This window comes from Musca autumnalis, unplaced genomic scaffold (assembly GCF_047663935.1).
Source record: "Musca autumnalis isolate F117 unplaced genomic scaffold, ASM4766393v1 scaffold_5, whole genome shotgun sequence".
In the NCBI taxonomy this organism is placed as follows: domain Eukaryota; kingdom Metazoa; phylum Arthropoda; class Insecta; order Diptera; family Muscidae; genus Musca; species Musca autumnalis.
This window is the reverse complement of record NW_027412088.1, coordinates 85,465,522-85,485,755: the sequence shown is the minus strand read 5'-3', so window position 1 is coordinate 85,485,755 and position 20,234 is coordinate 85,465,522. Positions and strand designations below refer to the sequence as shown.

The window sequence follows — 20,234 nt, the reverse complement described above, 5'->3', positions numbered from 1 at the left end:
AATTTCAGAGAATTTTTTAAATAGGTTATATATCAAAAACTGCTTAACATACTAACATACACCGATTTTCTTGGAGCCGTGGTAAAAATAGGTTATACATTTTGTTGACTTTCGGAGGGGGCTGGGAACCTCCCCCATGCCCTATTTTTTGAAAACGATATTTTAACAAAACTGAAGAACGTATCGGAGAGAAAAATAATTTGGGGACAATGGTGGTTGTGTCCCCGAGCCTGGGTACTGATTTGGGACCTAAAGACCCGACCACGCCCACTTTTTAAATAGCTTATATATCAAAAACTGCGTAACCGATTTTCTTGAAAATTTTAGAGAATCTACTGGGAGTACCTATGTACTCATTTGGGACCAGATCACGCCCACCATTTAAATATCTTATATATCCAAAACTACTAAACCGATTTTCTTGAAAATTTCAGAGAATGGATAGGGATGACCTTTGGTGAAAATAGGCTATATATTTTGTTGAATTTCTGAGGGGGCGGGGTACATTCCCTTTGCCTTATTATAGCGTAGGGCTTAGAAAATAAATTTGAGAGATAATGGTGGTTGAATATCCGACCCTAGGTACTTATTAAGTAAGGGCTTATAGACCCGAACATGCCCACTTTTTTAAATATATTATATCTTTGAAATTACTGAGCCGATTTTCTTTAAAATTTCAGAGAATGTATAGCGATGGCCCACCATGAACACCGGTTGTGAAAATAGGCTATATATTTTTTTGAATTTCGGAGAGGACGGGGTACCTCCCCCATGCCCTCTTTATTTTAAAACCCTTTTAGCACGCCCATTTTTTAAGCACGTTATATCTCCAAAACGTCTGAACCGATTTCCATGTCATTTTCAGATGGTGTACAGGGATGGCACCTGGTGGAAATAGGCTATATATACTTACGAACGTCCGTTTAGCCAACCCTGGGTACATATTTTAGCCGTAAGACCAGACCACTCCCAATTTCTGAAAAAATCAATGGAAATACCGAATGTTATGCATAACGAAGCTGTGCTCTTATTGGAAAGCAAATCTTTAGATTAGAAGGCAACATATCGATAGCTATAGCTTCATCAGGTATACATTGTAAGAAGATGCAAGAACGACACAGTCGATCCTTCAGTTGCCGCTGGACATTCTTTTGATTGAATTGTACACATGCAATATTAAATAGAAGTTATCATGAGGAACGAATGTACGATGGCACATAAAAATTCCCAAGAAGCTTTAGAACGATTCTTGAATGATTTAAGAGCAATTCACGTTTACATTTCAGACAAACACTGCCAGTTATACTATTCCAGCAGATGAAATAAATGTATGCCTCAAGTCGTCAGTTAACATACCGCCAACATTTTATATAGATACCAACATTTCTGAAGATGTTTTATTTATTGTCACTTGCAGTTCCCGACTAATTTACGACGCAAGAAAATATAATTTACTTAAGAAAAGGTAACTCAAAACTGTTTCAAGGGCCAGCAACGCGGACCGGGCCAGATAGTAAATAATAAAACCTTTTTTATATGAAAAAACAATAAATTTTGCATCTTTCGTTGCTTTGCATTTAGACAGCTGGCTTGCTTGATATGTTTGCCAAACATATCGAATATAGTCAGGTAGCAAACCATCTAGGTTTTGCGATCTATAATAGCGGATTAAAATAAACAATATAAAATGAGATTGAAATTGATCTCATTTGCAACTGTCAACTTTTTACTATTTTTTATTGACCATTTCGTAACAATAAATTACGTTCAATAAACATAAAATTAATACCGTTCATTGAGACGATTTTGTCTTTTACAAAAATTTATATTCTATTTATGTGAAGAACAGAATAAAAATTGGTGAAAGTGGCTGATTAATTTATAGTAAAAAGTGTGTATATGAAATCTATTGTGGATAATGTAATTAAATGCAGAAATTATTATGTATGAAATGCCACTGAAATGTATGCCAAGTATGATATGGATTAGATGGAGATGTAAAAAAAAGGGCAAAGAAGGAAATAAGCTTTTTGCAGAAGAATATGCTTATGCAGAAACGATAATGAATTCGAGGTAAATATTGTTTAAGAATGTGCAAAATATAGATAAAACAGTGTTTCAGATGTGGACAATTTCTCGTCGTTGTTTATTTTATTTTGATTTGAGTATTGGGTGTTGGAAGAAATTTGGTAAATTTGTTCATTTGCCAGTGAGTAAAAATATAGACATTTATTATCGCCAAACGTTCACTACAAATGGAGAAGTTTATTGATAACGGTGCCCTGACACATGTAACTCCTGAAACGGCTCTGGGCGTTATGGCCGCTTTGTATTGCGTATAAAACTCCCAACATTTTTGGAAGCTATATCCGACTCTTCCTAACTCCCAATGGATGTTATGTCTGCTATGTCTCTAAAATATATAACGATATATAACGATTTCAATTGTTTTCTCTTGGTCTGTTAACCAAGAGAAAACAATTGAAAAATAATTTTGAAATTACAAAAACGCCCAAATACCTCAAAACTAGAGCTGGCAAACCATCGATATTCCCAACATTAGATATTTTCGATATAATAGTTTAAAATATCGATTACTATCGATATTATCGGTAAGCTGTCAACACCATTAATTTGGAGATGAAAATGGCGGAAATGTCAATGCTTTTCTTGACATTTTGCACAAGTAGGTCACAGAAATGCAAAGGAGAATAAAAAAATGCTTTTATCTTATAAAAATATTAAAAAATACATTTTACCTTTCCGAAAAATATGTACGTGTGACTACGGGCTTAATTTCTTACACACACAAAACCGAAAAGCAGCGAAATTTCTATTTATTTTAATGAGTTTTGGTTTGGGGGTTTTTGTTCCGATAATATCGATAGGCAAAACTATCTATCGATATTTAATTTTTAAAAAACAATCGATTTTATCGATAGTGCCATCGATTTTTTGCCAGCTCTACTCAAAACACGGACCTCACGGTGCGCCTGAACCAAGATTAAATGAATGTCCACCTTTTGATAGAGCCCCCATAGAACGGTACATCCCGATTTTCGTAATTGTGAAAGATCTGGTCAATATCCCTATATATATATATATATATATATATATATATATATATATATATATATATATATATATATATATTCATGGGATTATAAAATGTTCCAGAAAAGAATTATCAGTAAAGGTCCTCGTCTTCCTATATCCCCCATAGAAGCGTACATCTTGATTTACAGTATTTTTTAGATTTTAACCACATTATCTTATTGAAATATCGGAAATTTGGTATTTAGTCTTCTAGTCTAACAACTTTACGCCAAGGATTTATCGGTATAGATCGATGTTTGGATGTAGCCCCCATAGAACGGTACCTCCCGAATTTCGGTATTTTTAAGGTTAGCGGCATTGTTTTACCGAAACTACTGAATTTTGGTATTAACTCTTCTTCATAAATAAAAGGAAATTGTTCAATTTTACTTAAATTCCACTCGTGGTGGAAAGTATAACAAGTTCTGCCCGGCCGAACTTAAAGCCGTTCTTACCTCTCTTTTTTTTTGGCAAAATGGGTACTTATATTTCCTTGGTTTATAATACAAATAGAGATTTTATCTCTTTTGTGACTTTAAGTGAAATTTAGCGGATAACATATCTGTTTTTGAAGCCATTCTTCTAAATTGATATTTTGCATGACAATTTTGCCAAAACGCACATAAACTACGACCTTAAATGTGTTTTCAATTTTGAATATTTCTGGAGTTTAGGTAAGATATAAAGGTTTGGTGTATTTTAAAATCTGTAGTGACCGTCTGAGGGTTAAAAAATGAAACCAGCGACCCGAAAAATATTAGAACCCAAGGTCAAAATCTATTCATTTTTAGGGTTTTGGACAGGTTTATAGTAAAATTGGACACTGTGCGTTGTCCGGATTAACGAGATACGGATTATCGAGCCTATACTGTTTCCCTTATATAAGCGGAGATATTTGCATAAGCATAGAGTTGAGTATTTCCCCACTGAACCCCCATTTCCACCAAAAATGTCGACCGACACATTCAGGCAGATCAGGAAGGATGTCCATGCTCTAGAGGGAGAGGTCCAATGATGCAGGAGAGAACCCCTAGATCGACAAGCATATCAAGCAGGTTTGAATAGCATTCGCACGAACGCAGTTGCCAAGGCCTTAATCAATTATAGTGTGAATAAAGTACTCGGAGTACATCCCCCATCTATCGTAGCTGAGGAGCGTCAGCTGCCACGACAAACCAGAGTAGTTTTGGCTCAACTACGCTCGGGATATTGCAGTCGCCTAAATTCTTATTGGGCGGAAATCGATCGTGCCGTGCAAGACATCTGCCCAGTATGCGGCATGGGCCCGCACGACACAAAACACGTTTTCAACTGCCCAGCCAAACCTACTCATCTAACTCCAGTGGATCTGTGGTTACATCCTGGAATTGGAGTTAGACCCAGAGCCAGATTGAACAGAGGAACGAACATACAAACATAATAACAAACACTGTTACAACAACAACCAGATCGGCTCAGCTTGTCAAAACATTTATGGTCTCTGCCTATTATGTCGATGCAGATGCTCATGTAGCACATTCACATTTACGCCCTTTTACACAAGTGGTGACCAAACACAATGTCGTAACTTTGAGCTTTATTCTATCAACATCATATATCTAAATGTGTCGTCGCCGATTTATTTTTGAGTGGACTACTTTTAAATGTAATTTTTTGTATTTCCAGATATTTTGCATAAAAAAGTACAACTTATAATTATGAATTCAAATTTTAAAGAGAAAGTTAGGAAAAAACTTGCATATTATCGGATGACAGCAAATAAAAATCCTCATTTCTCACCTAATAATTTATGCGCTTTTTGTGTCTTAAATGATTCATAGTTATTAATATAATCGCATAGAAATGATAACAGTGGCTGATAAAGTGTCACATTCAATCTGTAATCGCTGATTTGGAACAAAAACCATTTTTTGCAAATTAAAAGACATAAACCTTATATATGGATACAGGCTAAAAATTTGCATTTCAAATTCAAAATATCAGCGTGGGGGTCATTAATGCTCGTCAACATAAATATGGTCAATGGAATATGGGACATATTCCACGCCCATAAATTCATAATCACTTAAAATTTTGCATATCAATAAAACTATCAAACCAAATGTCTAAAACTATTGAATGTGAAACAATGAAAGTGATAGGCAAAACTCACAACTAAAACTGGAACACAAGAAGAAAAGAAACCATTAACATTTCTCACCAAATGTTCTGGTTTCTTCAGATGTAACACTTTCTCTTTTCTTTGTTTCTAAACGTTTAGGTTTATTTATTGTTATTAATGTTTGCGTTTATTTTCATTTTGTTTTTGTACAAAAAAAAACATATTAACATTGGCTTTTGGCTATACCAGTTACAAAATTATCTCAAAAATTTTTGTTAATTTTGTTAAAAAAGGTAGAAAAAATAATAATAGCACTTTATCACAGCACTTATACAACTAAGTTTTAAAATAAATACAAATTATTCCCCTAGGTTAGGTTTTCTATTCAGTTTCACTCTCTCACTGGACCAGCAGCGATATTTTACCATTAAATTTTCCATTAACATTGCTGGGCATATAGTAGACGGGATAGGCACCTTCAGCGAAATTCAATGCAGATCCTTTCCTGGCCATTGACAGCTGACCCTTGGGGACATTTGCTCTTGGTACAATGTCCATTTGTAGTGGTACAAACACATTTTTCAATTCTCCTCGATGATTGGTGATTTTCTGACTAACGTACGGTTCGTAGGGTATTACTATTGTACTTATGGGTGAGTCTTTCAGTGGACGGGCATGTGTTAGAAGAATTCCCACACTTGATAGAAATATGAGCGTACACTGTAAGTAAAGAAAGAAATAATTAATTATTCGTTTGTAATAGGTAAAAAGTGTATGTTTTGGCAGACAGAAATAAACCCTGCGTCTATAAGAGCAAAAAGAAAGATATATCGATTATTGATTTAAAAGCAAGCATTTCAGCAACAATTTAATTGAATTTACCATATTTCGAACGATTTTGTTAGTCCGTATTTAAATTAGGCAATTTTCCTTGCGGCAATTTGTCAGTTTGATGGACAGAGTTGTGAGGCATATGGTAACCCTTTGCCTCTCAACACCCGCTCTCATCGACAAACTGACACTTGCCGCAAGGAAAATTGCCTAATGTAAATATGGACTTAGTTTGAAATTCACATGTCATTTTAGGGCCTGTTTATGTATGTCGATAAGAAAACGAATGCGGAAGAAAAACTACCAAATTTGAGTGTGTATTTCAAATTTGTTTTTTGTTTTGAAGCAAAAGCAAATGAAATAATATTTCAAAAACTAAAGTTTGGGTGTCTTTCATGCGCACACATTTTCGTTTCGAAATACATAAACTGGAGGTTAAATTTGAAGTCCATAAGAAAGGAATCACATTTTTATCTTCGAAAATGAAAAGACGCAAGACTAATCTTTTATACTCAAAGTCTTTTAAATAAATTGATTTCATGGTACAGTATAGTCTCGATAATCCGGACACCACATGTTTCGGCAATGTCCGGATTATCGAATTGTCCGGATTACTGAGTAGTTACAAAAACATACTATTTTGTAAACTAAAATCATTTATAACGGACGTTTACTAGATAATAACCTTACATCTAAGGTAAACGAATTCAAATTAAGCAAATATCAACTGTTGCGACCATTTTAACACTGGGAGGAATTTTACTCCTCCAGCGTAATTAAGTGGGATTTCCGGTGAATTTTTGTAATCTAAAACTTCTCTACAATAGGGGTATTATTCTTATTTTTTTAATGATATAAACTTCGTAGCCCTAATTATTGATTTTCAGTGTCCATGGGACATCATGATCCTCCCACGACTTGGGATATAACTTCAGAATTCAAATGTACTCATCTCATTATGGTGAATATATTTTTGCCATTTCTATAAACATCAGCAATTGACTTTATCTCGTCTTCGAAACCAAAAACAGATATCGAGTCATACGATTTTTTTAATGATTTATTGAAATTTCTATACAAATAATGCAATTCTCTAATTCATTTTTTGGGTTACCGACAAAAATCTGTAAAATCAAAATGCATATAATTTCGGTAATTAACACTATTTTCAGTAAGTTGGCGGTCAAAAAAAGTAGTCGGTAAGTTTTTCCTACAGAAAGAGTGCTGTCAACTTTTATTTAAACTCTTCATTCATAATTTTACGTTTTAATTTTACCGATTTATCTTGGTAAATCAAAAAATGAATTAGAGAATCTGAAAAATCTAAATCCAGCTATTAGTCATTTCAAGGTAAAACATCCTTGGAATACATTACATGAACCCAAGGGACATTCTCCCTAATCTGAATTCTAATGAACTAATTCCTTTAGAGGAAAGGGATCTAGGCTACCCAACACCAGGTTTGAAATACTTTTGCTTATCATAGACAGCCATCAATGGTTGAACGGAAGAAAAATCATACGACAGATTCAGATAGTTAATTCCATATTGATTGTCAATGAAATAAAAAAGAATATAATGCTAAAGATAGAAAAAATTTAATGTCCGGATTATCGAGGTATGAAAATTATGATATGTCCGGATTAAAGAGTCTACAATGTAAAAAATTCTGGTGTCCGGATTACCGCGTTGTTCGGATTAACGAGTGTCCGGATTATCGAGACTATACTGTAAATTGTTTTTAAATGAGCAGACCTCCGAACAAAAATTGCGACATTCATCTATGGGCAGATAGATAAAATATTTGGTCGTTCCGTTTAAAGGCGGACCTTTACCAATAAATTTGATGGAGCCGATTTATGTCTATTAAGAACACAAAATGGGAAATTATGTACTTCGGTTGAAACATGCGCCTCGGTTTTACTAAAACATGGACCTATAACAACGAGTCCATGTGGTTTAATGTATATTTCATGAGTGTGCTACGTACAGCTTTCTAGTGCGCAGAACGCATTTACAAAAAAAGGTTTCGAATGCAGCCATTTACCACAATGCTATGCAATATTTTTCAACAACAAAAATAGTCCGGTCAAAATAGACATGCGTATAAGGGGGAAATAGCAAAAATTCCCACAAAGCTGAATTTTGGTGGAGAGCTAGGGTTGGCCATTACAAGCAACGTCCTAAAAGTCCCCATAGATCCCATGTGTGCAAAACAAGTTATTCGGGGTCAAAGACCATTTTTGGAGGCATTATTCAGTTTTTTTAATTTTTCTCAAAAACGGTAATACTTAGCAAAAGCCCGCTAAAGTAAAAGTTTTAGATTCAATAATAGTCTACATGATTGCTCTTTATGATTCTTAAAAAAGACTTACCATTTTCGAGATATCTCGATCTAAAGGTCAAATAAAAAATTAGCCGCGTAAGTACATTATGAGGCGAACCGGTTAAAGTAACGACACTATGTGTTAGATACTTCCGTAAGCTTTCAAACGATATCCACTTTGCAGTAATCGGTTCAGTAGAACCGAGTCTAACCCGGTTTTTAAATTTGGCCTTTCGGGTCTAATAACTGTCGAACGGGATCCGCAACCGTTGAAAATTATACATTTCCGTAATCAGCGCAACAAACCCTACCTTCGGACAAAACTTGAAAGAAATCGGAGAGTTTTCGTTGGGGTCGTTCCCGTTGGGCTTTCGATTATACATGTGGGTTAAATGGGCTATTTTTGCATAAAATGACTCTAACATTGAATATCTCTACTAAACACGCTCCGATTTTGTTGGAATTTTTTTAGAAGATAGCTATAATTTCGCTCTTCAAGAAAATATATATTTTTTAGGGGACAGACCCGATTACTTCGCTTATTTTAGCCGGTTCGTCTGAATATGTGCATATTTCCCTTATAAGTGCATAAAAATCATGTGTTTTTTAGAACAGCTATATCTCAAGAATGGTTCCTCTAAGAAAAAAATTGTAAGGGCAAAACTTATAGATAATTTTTCTGTCTCCAATATTTACTTTAGTCACTTTTTGATTAGATCAACCGTTTTCAAAAAATAAATCCGAAAACCTAAAAACCCTTAAATTTTGACCTTTGACCCCGAATAATTTTTTTTGCACACATGGGATCGATGGGGACTTTTAGGACATTGCTTCTAATGGCAAACCCTAGCTCTCCACCAAAATTCAGCTTTGTGGGAATTTTTGCTATTTCAATGTCTATTTTGACCGTACTAAAACCCCAAAAGTAGTATAAGATGCGCTCATGTTCAGATGAAAGAACAACTTAAAAATATTGGTAGTTTCTTTGAAAAAAACAAGTAAGAGAGGGCTATAGTCGGACGGGCCGACCATGTGATACCCTACACCACCACCCCTGGGCACTAGGTTTCCAAAAAATTCTTTTAATGATTATAACACATTTTAGACGTCCTTTTATACAAATATAAGTTTATATACATGGTATATTAATACCAGAGATAGAGCACATACATCGTCATTACTGGAAATTTACGTGTTAGTTTCTTTATTGTATAATGGACAGAAAGACCGTTTCGGCTACTGTAACATGTATCTTCAAAAAATTTAAATTTGCATTAAGAAATAAATATCAAAATATCCTTAGAAATAGACCAAATTGACCAATGAAAAACCTACCATTATTTTCCGCTATTACATTACTGTTGACCAAAGGTAGCACAAATACTTCAAGACCCCGTATAGTTTGTAATTTGCCTTAATTAAATAACTGTGAATTCCTCTATCATGATTCTTTACAAACAAGTAAGAAACTAGAGTAACCCACATATATGTTAGACAATAGTTCTGTTATCTAAACTCTACATTGGTGTAATTTGCATCAAAGAAGGTCAAGAGTTGGTTTTCATGTTTGGTTCGTAATTTGCCGGAATATGTCTCTCAAAAATTATAATACAGACAAAAAAATGTAATTTGTAAATTTTTTCCATAAAAGTTATGCCCAATTTCTTCCACTTAACACTATCCGATCATTTTCCAACATTATTGGCATCTTCCTTGACCATAATCTTACCTCGTGGAAAGTTTTTTAAGTATTGAACTATAACTGCGAACCCTAGCGTGGTTACGGTTACACTAAACACAATTAAAACTGTGAGATCCCTGCATATACTAGGCTGTAACGCCCTTATCTGACCACGTACATCAACATATTTGGCATCTATGGAAAGGGCGGGAGACCGTCTTCCAAAAATAGCTCAGGTGGGCGTATCATGTCTTTCGGCAATAAAGATTTAGTCATTATACTAAAATTTTTACTAATTTTCACACAAAAGTTTTGGTTCATTTAACCCCCTAAATACTATCTGATTATCATGTTGAATTGCAAGCTTCGTCTCTGTCATAAACTCAAACTTCATTTAAAATTTCGCGTCGATCATACTACCATTTCGACCTACAGAGCCGCTACAAAATTGGACAACAAATTGGTTTTTGGTCCATTTCACCCCCTAAATATTTAACGATCATCGCCAAAAACTATAGGGGTCTATTCCATACGTGAAGATTGGTCCATAATTGCGGCCTGTAGCGTGCGTTACATTTTTAATGGACGGACGGACACACATCTCAAAATCGCTTTATCTCGTCGAGATATGAATTTTGGTATACCACATGGGGTGTCTACGAAGATTATTTCGCGGGATAACCCCTTTTCTCACGACTCCGACTCCGACACCGGAGTCGACTCCGAGGGTAATTTCAAATGAAAATTAATTAAACATGCACCATTTTTAACATTGTTCCTATAATTGGACCATATATGCTTATATGTATGTGGTTTTCCCTAAGGTATTTTGTAATGCAGTTCCATATTAATTCTGTTGTATTTTACATCGAGAACTAGCAACAGAAACAAGTTAGAAAGTTTTAGTCGGTTTTGCCGAAAGATATCATTATCATTTTAAAATACGGTTGGATAAAAATTCTATGTTAAATTTGAATAACCTACTTTAAAGCTCTATATTGATTTCACAGATAGATGGTGGACGGTGAATGAAGGCAATGCCGATAATTTAACATGCAAGGAAAGATGTAATAGCATTTCTCTGCCTACATATTTCATCAAAATTTTAACGCTTGTATAAGAGTTTCTGATGTAGAAAAACTTTGTTCAAGAATGTGGGATATGACAACAAAAGCTACTTTAGATTGTTTAATGCAAATGGCGAAACTTGTAAATTTATGTAAGTGTAATCTGGATCATAAGTACTACATGGGGTAAGCAATTCAAGACCAGGTCTTAAACCAGATCCAATCCAAACGTCTATAGCCCACACATGTTGAAAATGTGTGGAATTTTACCCGAAGCAGTGAAGTGACAAATTTTATCAAAATATTCCAGATTTATCGTGAACACCAACCAACACATAAGCAGATTAGTAGGTCTTTATATAGAAATTGTTCTAATCTCTTCCTTGAAGTCCAATTTGTTTCCTCATAGAAGATCTTAGGATTTACATATGTAGAAAACATGTTGGTCTGCATGTTGATGATCAGTAAGATAGACAAGGACAATACTTGGATCCCAATATATTGTCAACATAATGCCAATGTTATGTAGGAAGATATATAACGAAATCTAATAAAGGACACACACTCAAAATGAAACACTTTAATAATACCTCAAATTCGGTACTATTAAAAATTTGACAGGAATACTTTTGGTTAGAAAGCTTAAATATTATTCATTTGACATCGATTCCAAGAGATCTGTTGCATATTTGAGGCGATTGCCATACTAAACATGTTACAGGTCCTTATTGAAAGGAAAATATATTATCGGCCGTCCGTCTGTCCGTCCGTCTGGCTGGAGCGCACGATAACTCTCGAACGGAGTAATCGATTCGGTCCAAAATTTGGCTTTCGTAATGTTTTGTCTAAACATAGTTTAAGTTCAAAGATGGGTTACATCGGTCCACTCTTTCCGGTATCTCCCACACAAAAGTTCAAAAATGTTCAGAAAATTTGTGCGCACGTTAACTCTTGAAGGGAGTAACCGATTTGGTCCATACTTTGCACATCGTGAAAATTCTATTAGACTTAGATGACATTCCCATATGGATTCAATCGGTCCACTCCTTCGGGTACTTCCCACAAAAAATTTCGGAAAAGTTTAATTCAAGGCCTGCTCTCAAATGGCTTGATTTTTTGTCACAATATGTAATTGCTGCCCCCCATACTAAAGCACAAGTTTCATCAGGGGCAAGTCCACAGTTCCTAAAAAACAGCCTGAAAGGTGCAAAAAAACCCCTATGACACCGTGTGTAGTGGCAGGTGCCCATGATAACTCTCTAACTGATCTGCGATTCGGTGAAAAATTTGTTCTTCGTAATATTTTGTCCAAACATAGCTTAAGTTCGAAGATAAGTCGTATCGGTTTACTCCTTCAGGTACCTCCACCACAAAAGTTTAAAAATGTTAGAAAATTGTGCGCACGATAACTCTGGAAGGGAATGACCGGTTTGGTCCATACTTTACACATCCAGATATAGATCAGGTTCGAATATGGACTATATTTGTCCTCTCCTTTTGGTACCTCCCACACAAAATTCCGGATAAGTTCATTTTAAGACCTTCTCTTAAATAACTTAGATTTTTGTTGAAACAACTTGTATTCGAGCCTCAGTTACGACGGTAAAAGTTTGTCAAGGGTTCAAGTTCATACTTCTTGGTCCAAAAGTTATGGGATGACCCACAAAACTGACTTGACTTCCAAAAAAAGATCCACTTCCATAATGGACTATTCCTTCAAGTACATCTTCCGCAACACTTTTGAACTTTAATCCTAATCCACATTTTTATCGACATGTTCAAATGTCCAAAAGTGGATACAAAATACTGAAAACACCCTACCGTAGATGAAAGTTTCACTTCACATTGTCTGGGGGTATATCTCTGTCGGCAAAGCCGATTGACACTTTTTTACTTGTTGCATCGAAATTTACCGAAATAGTAGAAGAACTCCAAAATTTTTCTCCAATTGTTCGTATTATATCAAAAAATATATGGTGATTTCTGAGTGAAATCGGACACTTTTTCAAAAAAAGGTTTTTAATTTCCTTTATTTTTTGCTGTGTTAATGTTGTTTATTAGCAAAACAGTTCAGTATATTTAAAAATTTTTTTGACTAACGGTTTCAGAGATATCGCGCCTAGAAAAAGTCGAATTCTGTAAAAACTATATGCAAAGAAATAATCATAACTTCTTCAATATTGGTCCTATTTAAAAAAATGTATGTTTTGCTCTTTTATCAGATATTAAATAAAAAAAAATTGCACAGTGGGCTTGGATGCAATTTTCTATATTTAATATTTCAAATCAATTTTTAAGAATGATTGTACTTCTCGATTTTCTCGAAATTTTTTTGTATTCAACTACGATCAATTACAAAAATTTTAAGTCCTATTTGGTAGTGGGATTAGAATGATAAATATTTTTTCTTATTTTTTTTTTTTAATTTGTCAATACAACTTTTCCTTTATACCAGTGTGGAACATTTGTTATCTTAGGAAAAAATACAAAATTGAATTTTTATACCCTACACCACTATGTGGAAAGGGTATTAAAAGTTTGTTTTGGGAAAAATTCATGCAACACGGCGAAATATTCGTCGGAGACCCCCAATGTGGTGTACCAATCTTCATATCTCGGCGAGATAAAGCGATTTTGAGATGTGTGTCCGTCCGTCCGTCCGTGTGTCCGTCTGTCCATTATAAATTGTAATCAAACTCCAGGCCGCAATTATGGACCGATCTTCACGAAATTTGGTATGGAGGTCGGTTTCACATCAGAATAGATCGCTATTTTAATTGGTGATGATCGTGAAATATTTAGCGGGTGAAATGGACCAACAACATAATTTGTATCCGATTTTGTAGCTGCTCTGTAGGTCGCAATAATAGTCCGATCGCCTCGAAATTTTAAATAAGGTAAGAGTATATGACAAGGAGCAAGCTTGCAATTTAAGGTGGCGATCAGATAATATTTAGAGGGTTAAATGGACCACAACTTTTGTGTGAAAATTGTGAAAATTTTTAATAAACAGCTTATATCTTTGTTCCTGAAAGACACATTCCCCACTCGTGAGTTATATTTGGAAGACGATCTCTTGACCTTTCAATTGATGTCAATTATGTTGATGTACGTGATCAGATAACAGAGTTAAAGCCTAATATATCCAGTTTTTTGTTTGTAGTGTAGTAATTAACACTATAGAGGTCGCAATTATAGCTCAATAGTCACGAAATTTTGCACAAGGTAAGAGTTTAGGTTGAAGAAAATGTCTGTAAAATCGCCAACTATTTTATACCTCAGGATTTAGGGGATACAAACAATATACGACCAAAGATGGGTCTCATCGAAATATTGGTTTTAGACCCCAAGCATGTTTGGACGAAATTCGCTTCAGACAATTTGGAGTCTATTTAGCGCTGTCTGTTCATATGTCTCTCTCAATGTCTAGCTGGCTGGTGCGCACGATAACTCTTGAACGTATCTACCGATTAGAACCAAATTTTATACATAGTAATATTTTGCCCAAACTTTGTTGAATTTCGAATGAAGGCTATGTTGGTCCACACCTACGCCAAAAAAGCTCAAAATTGTTTTCGAAAAATTGTGTGAACGATAACTGGCGAAGTGAGCAATCGATTTGCTCGAAACTTTCCATATATTATTGTTCCTTCCAGATATAGATCGGATAAGACTATATCGGTCCTTAGAGTACCTCCCACACAAAATTCGGAAAAGGGAAATTTTGAATTTTTTTCAGCAGATTGTACTTGCGCCGCAAGTTAACTCTCAAGGGGATTTTCTGATTGGTCGAAACTTTACACATCGTATTATTTCATCCAGTCATGTGTCAAGTCGGAATATAGACTATATATTTGATTACTATTTTTTTTTTTTTTTTTTTTTTTTTGAAGAAGGTTCTTTTTACTGTCACTATTCTGGTCCCTTTCCCGGGGTAAGTCATACTTCCTGAGATATCAGTCCAGAAGTTGCAAAAACCCCTTCCGGCTCCAACTAAAATTACAAATCTGAAAAAAATAATTCTAAAATATTTCCAAACCTCAGAATTTAGCTTACTGAAATTGATTTGGTATAGCCCCATATTACGATACCTACAGATTTTGCGTATTTTGAAGCAAACTCGTGTTATAAAATAAATATATTTTTAGAGGCTGAAGGTATATCACCGTTAGCGCAGCTGACTTATACTATCTTCTTTGCTGTATAATTGAATATGAAAAATTTTGGGATTTATAAATTTGTTTGCATGCAAAATTTTTGAATTTCTATTCATTGTTAGTTATTTCTACCGGTATAAAATATATTTTAGATATCACGATATATGCCCACAATGAACTATTTTCGAAGCATATGTGAGGTACAAGTGCACAATTTTTGACGATAGATCTTCAATAAACTCGCAATTTTCCCAATTATCAAATATACCAAATTGCATGGTATATATATTTATTTATTATATATTCCAAAAAGGAACCTGATATTTAAAGACAATTTGAAGATGTAGCAGGAGGGGCTAATCAATGTGAATTTTGCAATTTTCGAATATTTTTTAGAAATGTATAATTTATATATTTTTCCACAACCATCCCAGTAAAGACAAAGGAGGTTTCTCTTATATCAATGGATTCATATTATGTTATTGATATGTGACCTAGTTTTTATCGCCGAGTCCGAACGGCGTGTCCTAAGTTGCCACTTGTAGAGACGTTTTTCATGGCTGAAATACTAAGGAAGTATCGCCAACATTACTAAGGAGTCTTTTGCCACCGTTGACAATTCGATGGGAATCGAACCCGGACATTCAGCGTGCAAGGCTGTTGCACATAGCTAATTCCTACAGGTTGTGGTGTAGGGTATCACATGGTCGGCCCCGTCCGACTATAGCCTTTGCTTACTTGTTTAAAATTTGATTTGTTGTTTTATTTAGGAATTTATCTTAAACACCTTAAAAACTGCACCTTTATTCGATTTTGAAAAATGGGTTAGCAATTATTGTACCTGCCGAACAATTAACTAAATAAATTGATGATTAAATAAATACAGCACGGAAATTATGTGACTGGGCATCCGAGCCGAATAATTTAGCAAATATAAATGTGAATTTTGTTCAGAAGATTATTATTTATATACGAAAGATCATTTGAATTTAAAATATGCAATACCCACTAATGCTGGTACGCTAATTGCCAAACCATTCCTAAAATCGCAAAATGAAGAAGTTTTAAGATGTTTAAGATAAATTCCTAAATAAAACAACAAAACAAATATTGATATATGCAAAGGTTTTTTTTTTTTTTTTTTTTTGTAAGGTAACATATTTTGCATAGTCGTATATAGGTATAAAATTTTACAAACAAGGCAAACGATACCCTCATCAATATATGGCAAATTTTAAAAAAATAAAAAAAGTAATTATTCGAATCCCACTTCCACATAGGTCTTACAATTTTTGTAATTAATTGCAGTTTAATAAAAAAAAATTCAAGAAAATCGAAGAGTACAAACATTGTTGAAAATTGACTTTAAATATTAAATCGCGAAAATTGCATTCAAGCCCACTATGCAATATTTTTTCTATTTTTTCTTAGATAGCTGATAAAAAATAAAAAAATACAAAAAATGTGTTTTCTATTTGGGCCAATATTAAAGATGTTATATAAGTAGTATTATAAGTATTTCTTTGTATGCAGTTTTTACCGAATTCGACTTTATCAAGGCGCGATTTCTCTGAAACTTTTATACAGAAAAAATCTGAAAATACACTAAAATATTTTACTAATGAGCACCATTACCACATCAAAAAATAAAGGAAATCAAAACCCTCATTTTGAAAAAGTGTCCGATTTGATTCAGAAATCTCCGCATATAATTTGAAATAATATTATAGCAATTTTTGTTGTTGCTTCATTAGTAAGTTATAAACCTAATCATTATAATTTTGGTTTCACAATTTTCTACGCCTTGTTTACATTCTGTACGTATTTATATCCTCCACCAAATACGGAGGGTATAAATATATTTGTCATTCCGTTTGTAGCGCATCGAAATAATCATCGGAGACCCTATAAGTATATATATATATATTCTTGATCAGGGTAAAATTCTAAGTCGATATAACTATGTCCGGCTGTTGACAAGATACCGACCCACGCCCTCATATAGCCCCCATAAAACGGTACCTCTCGATTTTCGGTGTGTGGAAGGTTGTGGCCTCAATATTCCTCCGAATTTGCTAATATTTGGTATTTAGTCTTCATTTGGGGTATAAAACTTTCCCCCAGAATTTTGTTGGTACAGGTCCAAGCCTTCATATAGCTCCCATAGAACGGTACCTCCCGATTTTCGGTATTTTAAAGGTTGTGGCCTCAATATTCCACAGAAGTGGCGGAAATTTGATATTGGGTGTGAAACTTCCCATATGAAGTATGTCGGTATAGGTTCACGCCTTCATATAGCCCCCATAGAACGGTACCTCTCGATTTTCGGTATTTTGAGGTTGTGGCTTCAAAATTCCTCCGAAATGGCTGAAATTTGTTACTTAGTCTCTGTGTTTTTGGTATAAAACTTTCCCCCAGATTTTTGTCGGTACAGGACCACGCCTTAATAGAACCCCATACCCATAGAACGGTACCTCCCGATTTTCGGTATTTTGAATGAAATTTATCGGTAGAGGTCCACGCCTTCATATAGCCCCCATTGAACGGTAGCTCCCGATTCTCGGTATTTTGAAGGTTGTTGCCTCATTATTCCACCGTATTGACTGACATTTATTGTTTAGTCTTCTTTTGGGGTATACAACTTTCCATATGGAATAGGTCCACGTCTTTATATAGCCCCCATGGAACGGTACCTCCCGATTTTCGTAATTCTAAAGGTTCTGACATCAATATCCCACCGAAATTACTGAATTTTAAAAAATAAAAAATAGTTATATTCGGTTCTACTGAACCATAGACGAGGAAAAACCAAAAAAAATCGCCAGAGGGCTTTTTAAATTATTCGCGGTTTAAGGTCACATTTTTAAGTTTTCACGATTTTACTTGGAAACCGTAAGCCCCATCGAATTGGGACCAAAAAATTGTTGTAGAGGATTTTTACTGCTACACAATTTTTTTAGTCCCATTTCGATAGGGCTGGTGGTTTCCAAGCAAAATCGTGAAAACCTAAGACAACCCTAAAAATGTGACATTTGACCGCAATTTATTTAAAAATTCCTCCGGCAATATTTTTTTATTTTTCTCATTTATGAACATTTTAGTTTCAGAATCCACAACAAATTTTCAGGTGTAAGCACTTTTCATTTAAAGATAGGTAAGGCTCACCGTGCATGACATTGTGTTACCAGGAGGCAATACAGTCTGTGCATTGTCCCAATTTGAAGTTCTATATCTCAAAAATGGTAAAACCTAGGAAAATGTCGTAAAGGTCAATCTTGTAGAAAATTCTCACAGCTACAACAATTTTTCTAATCCCATTTCGATACGACTTTCGGTTTCTAAGCAAAATCGTGAAGACCTAAAAAAGGGAACTTTATGCGCGACTTATTAAAAAAGCGCTACGGTTTTCGATTTATCTCATCTATGAGCGTTGTTGTTTCAGAATCCGCAAAAACTTCCCAGGTGTAAGCATCTTCCATTTAATATTGGTTCAGGCGCACAGTGTGGGTAGACACTGCACATATCGTTGCTTGAAAAAAAGTAATGTACCGTAATGCAATGGTATAAAAACCCGCCTTACACGCAGAGTGCCCGGGTTCGATTCCCATACAGACAACATCAAATTTTCAACGGTAGCAAAATAATGTTGACAACATTTGCTGAGTATTTCAGCCATGTTAAATTTCACTACAAGTGGTGTTGTAAGTCACGCCGCTCGAACTCAGCGATAATCGGAGTGCACTCATTGATATGAAAGAAGTCTCCCTTGTCCCTTCTGGGATGTTTGTGGTACAATTATTATATTCAATTGAGTTGTATGCACTTATTTATCGCAATCATGGATTTGAAGACAGTTATTAGTTGAATTCGGTACAAATTTGTAAAATTTCGACATAGTCTGTTGTTTCAACTTCCTCAAAAGTAGAGCGGATAAACCAAAAAGGCAAAACAAATTCGATGCACATCCTTGTAACTGGTAGACTCTTTGTTTTTGTTTTGTTGTTTTTTTGCCACTTCACTTTAGCTTACATTGCATTTTTCTGCACTGTCCATTTAAATAAATATTTCAAGTTTGTATTACAATTTTAATTATCAATATTTACATATTTGTAACAGTCTGTTTTGTATATGAACACATTATTTAATTACCACTTGAAATTTCATTTTGTTTGTTTTTGGATTTAAAATTCAATTCACTGCACTTGAATACTTTGTAATCCTTTGTGGCCAATAAGGAATGGTTTATCCTTGTTGTGTCGTCGTTGCAGCTGTGTTACACGCTTGTATCGCTGAGTTACACGCTTGTTGTTACAATTGAAAGTTTAATATCCGAACTAAGTTTTCGGTGTGATTAACAACTTGAGCTGTGTGCAGTGACTAAAGTTTTTCAAATATTTCTACAAAGTTTTATTCACAAAAAGTGCTGGTGGTGGCGGCTGTAATGCTGCTGTTGTTGCTGACGATGATGATGATGCTGTCGGCAATGATGCCAGTTCGTCTCCCAATCTAGACTGCGATTTTTTTGTTTTAAAAGAAAACAATTTAAATAAAATTGATTGTCTTAGAGCGCCGAAATTGATTTGTTGTTTTTGCTGTTTCATTTACATTTTGATATATGTATTTGCTTTTGTTTTGGTTTGGCATTTTTGTTTTTGTATGGATGATGTACTCTTCCCTAGGTTCAACTCAGCAACATGCAAGGTTGCTGTTGGCAGGTTGGCAATGCCAAGCAACCAATATCGTTAGATGCCACCACCATATTTTATTATCTTTAATGCCCTTTTATATCCATAATGTCTTTACTAACTCCACAGTTCATCATTCATGGTGATGAAAGAGTAGATTAAACAGTCAAAGAAAGAAATCAAACATTTTTTGGTATGTTGTTGAAAAAGACAAAAGTAGGTTTGGCTCAAAACGCTGCCGCACTCATGACGGCATAGTAAACGTTGGCGTTAACGTTTAACACAACTAA

General features: G+C 34.7%; 1 protein-coding gene across 1 annotated transcript; it reads right to left on the bottom strand.

The window, feature by feature from the left end:
- Positions 1-5,357: 5,357 nt before the first annotated feature.
- On the bottom strand, positions 5,358-19,638 carry LOC141406280 (uncharacterized). Its single transcript, XM_073991528.1, has 2 exons — positions 19,409-19,638; positions 5,358-5,917 (listed from the first exon to the last, which is right to left on the bottom strand). The coding sequence occupies exons 1-2, from the start codon at positions 19,421-19,423 to the stop codon at positions 5,597-5,599; spliced, it is 336 nt and encodes a 111-aa protein (XP_073847629.1). The 5' UTR covers positions 19,424-19,638; the 3' UTR covers positions 5,358-5,596.
- Between the last annotated feature and the right edge of the window lie 596 nt (positions 19,639-20,234).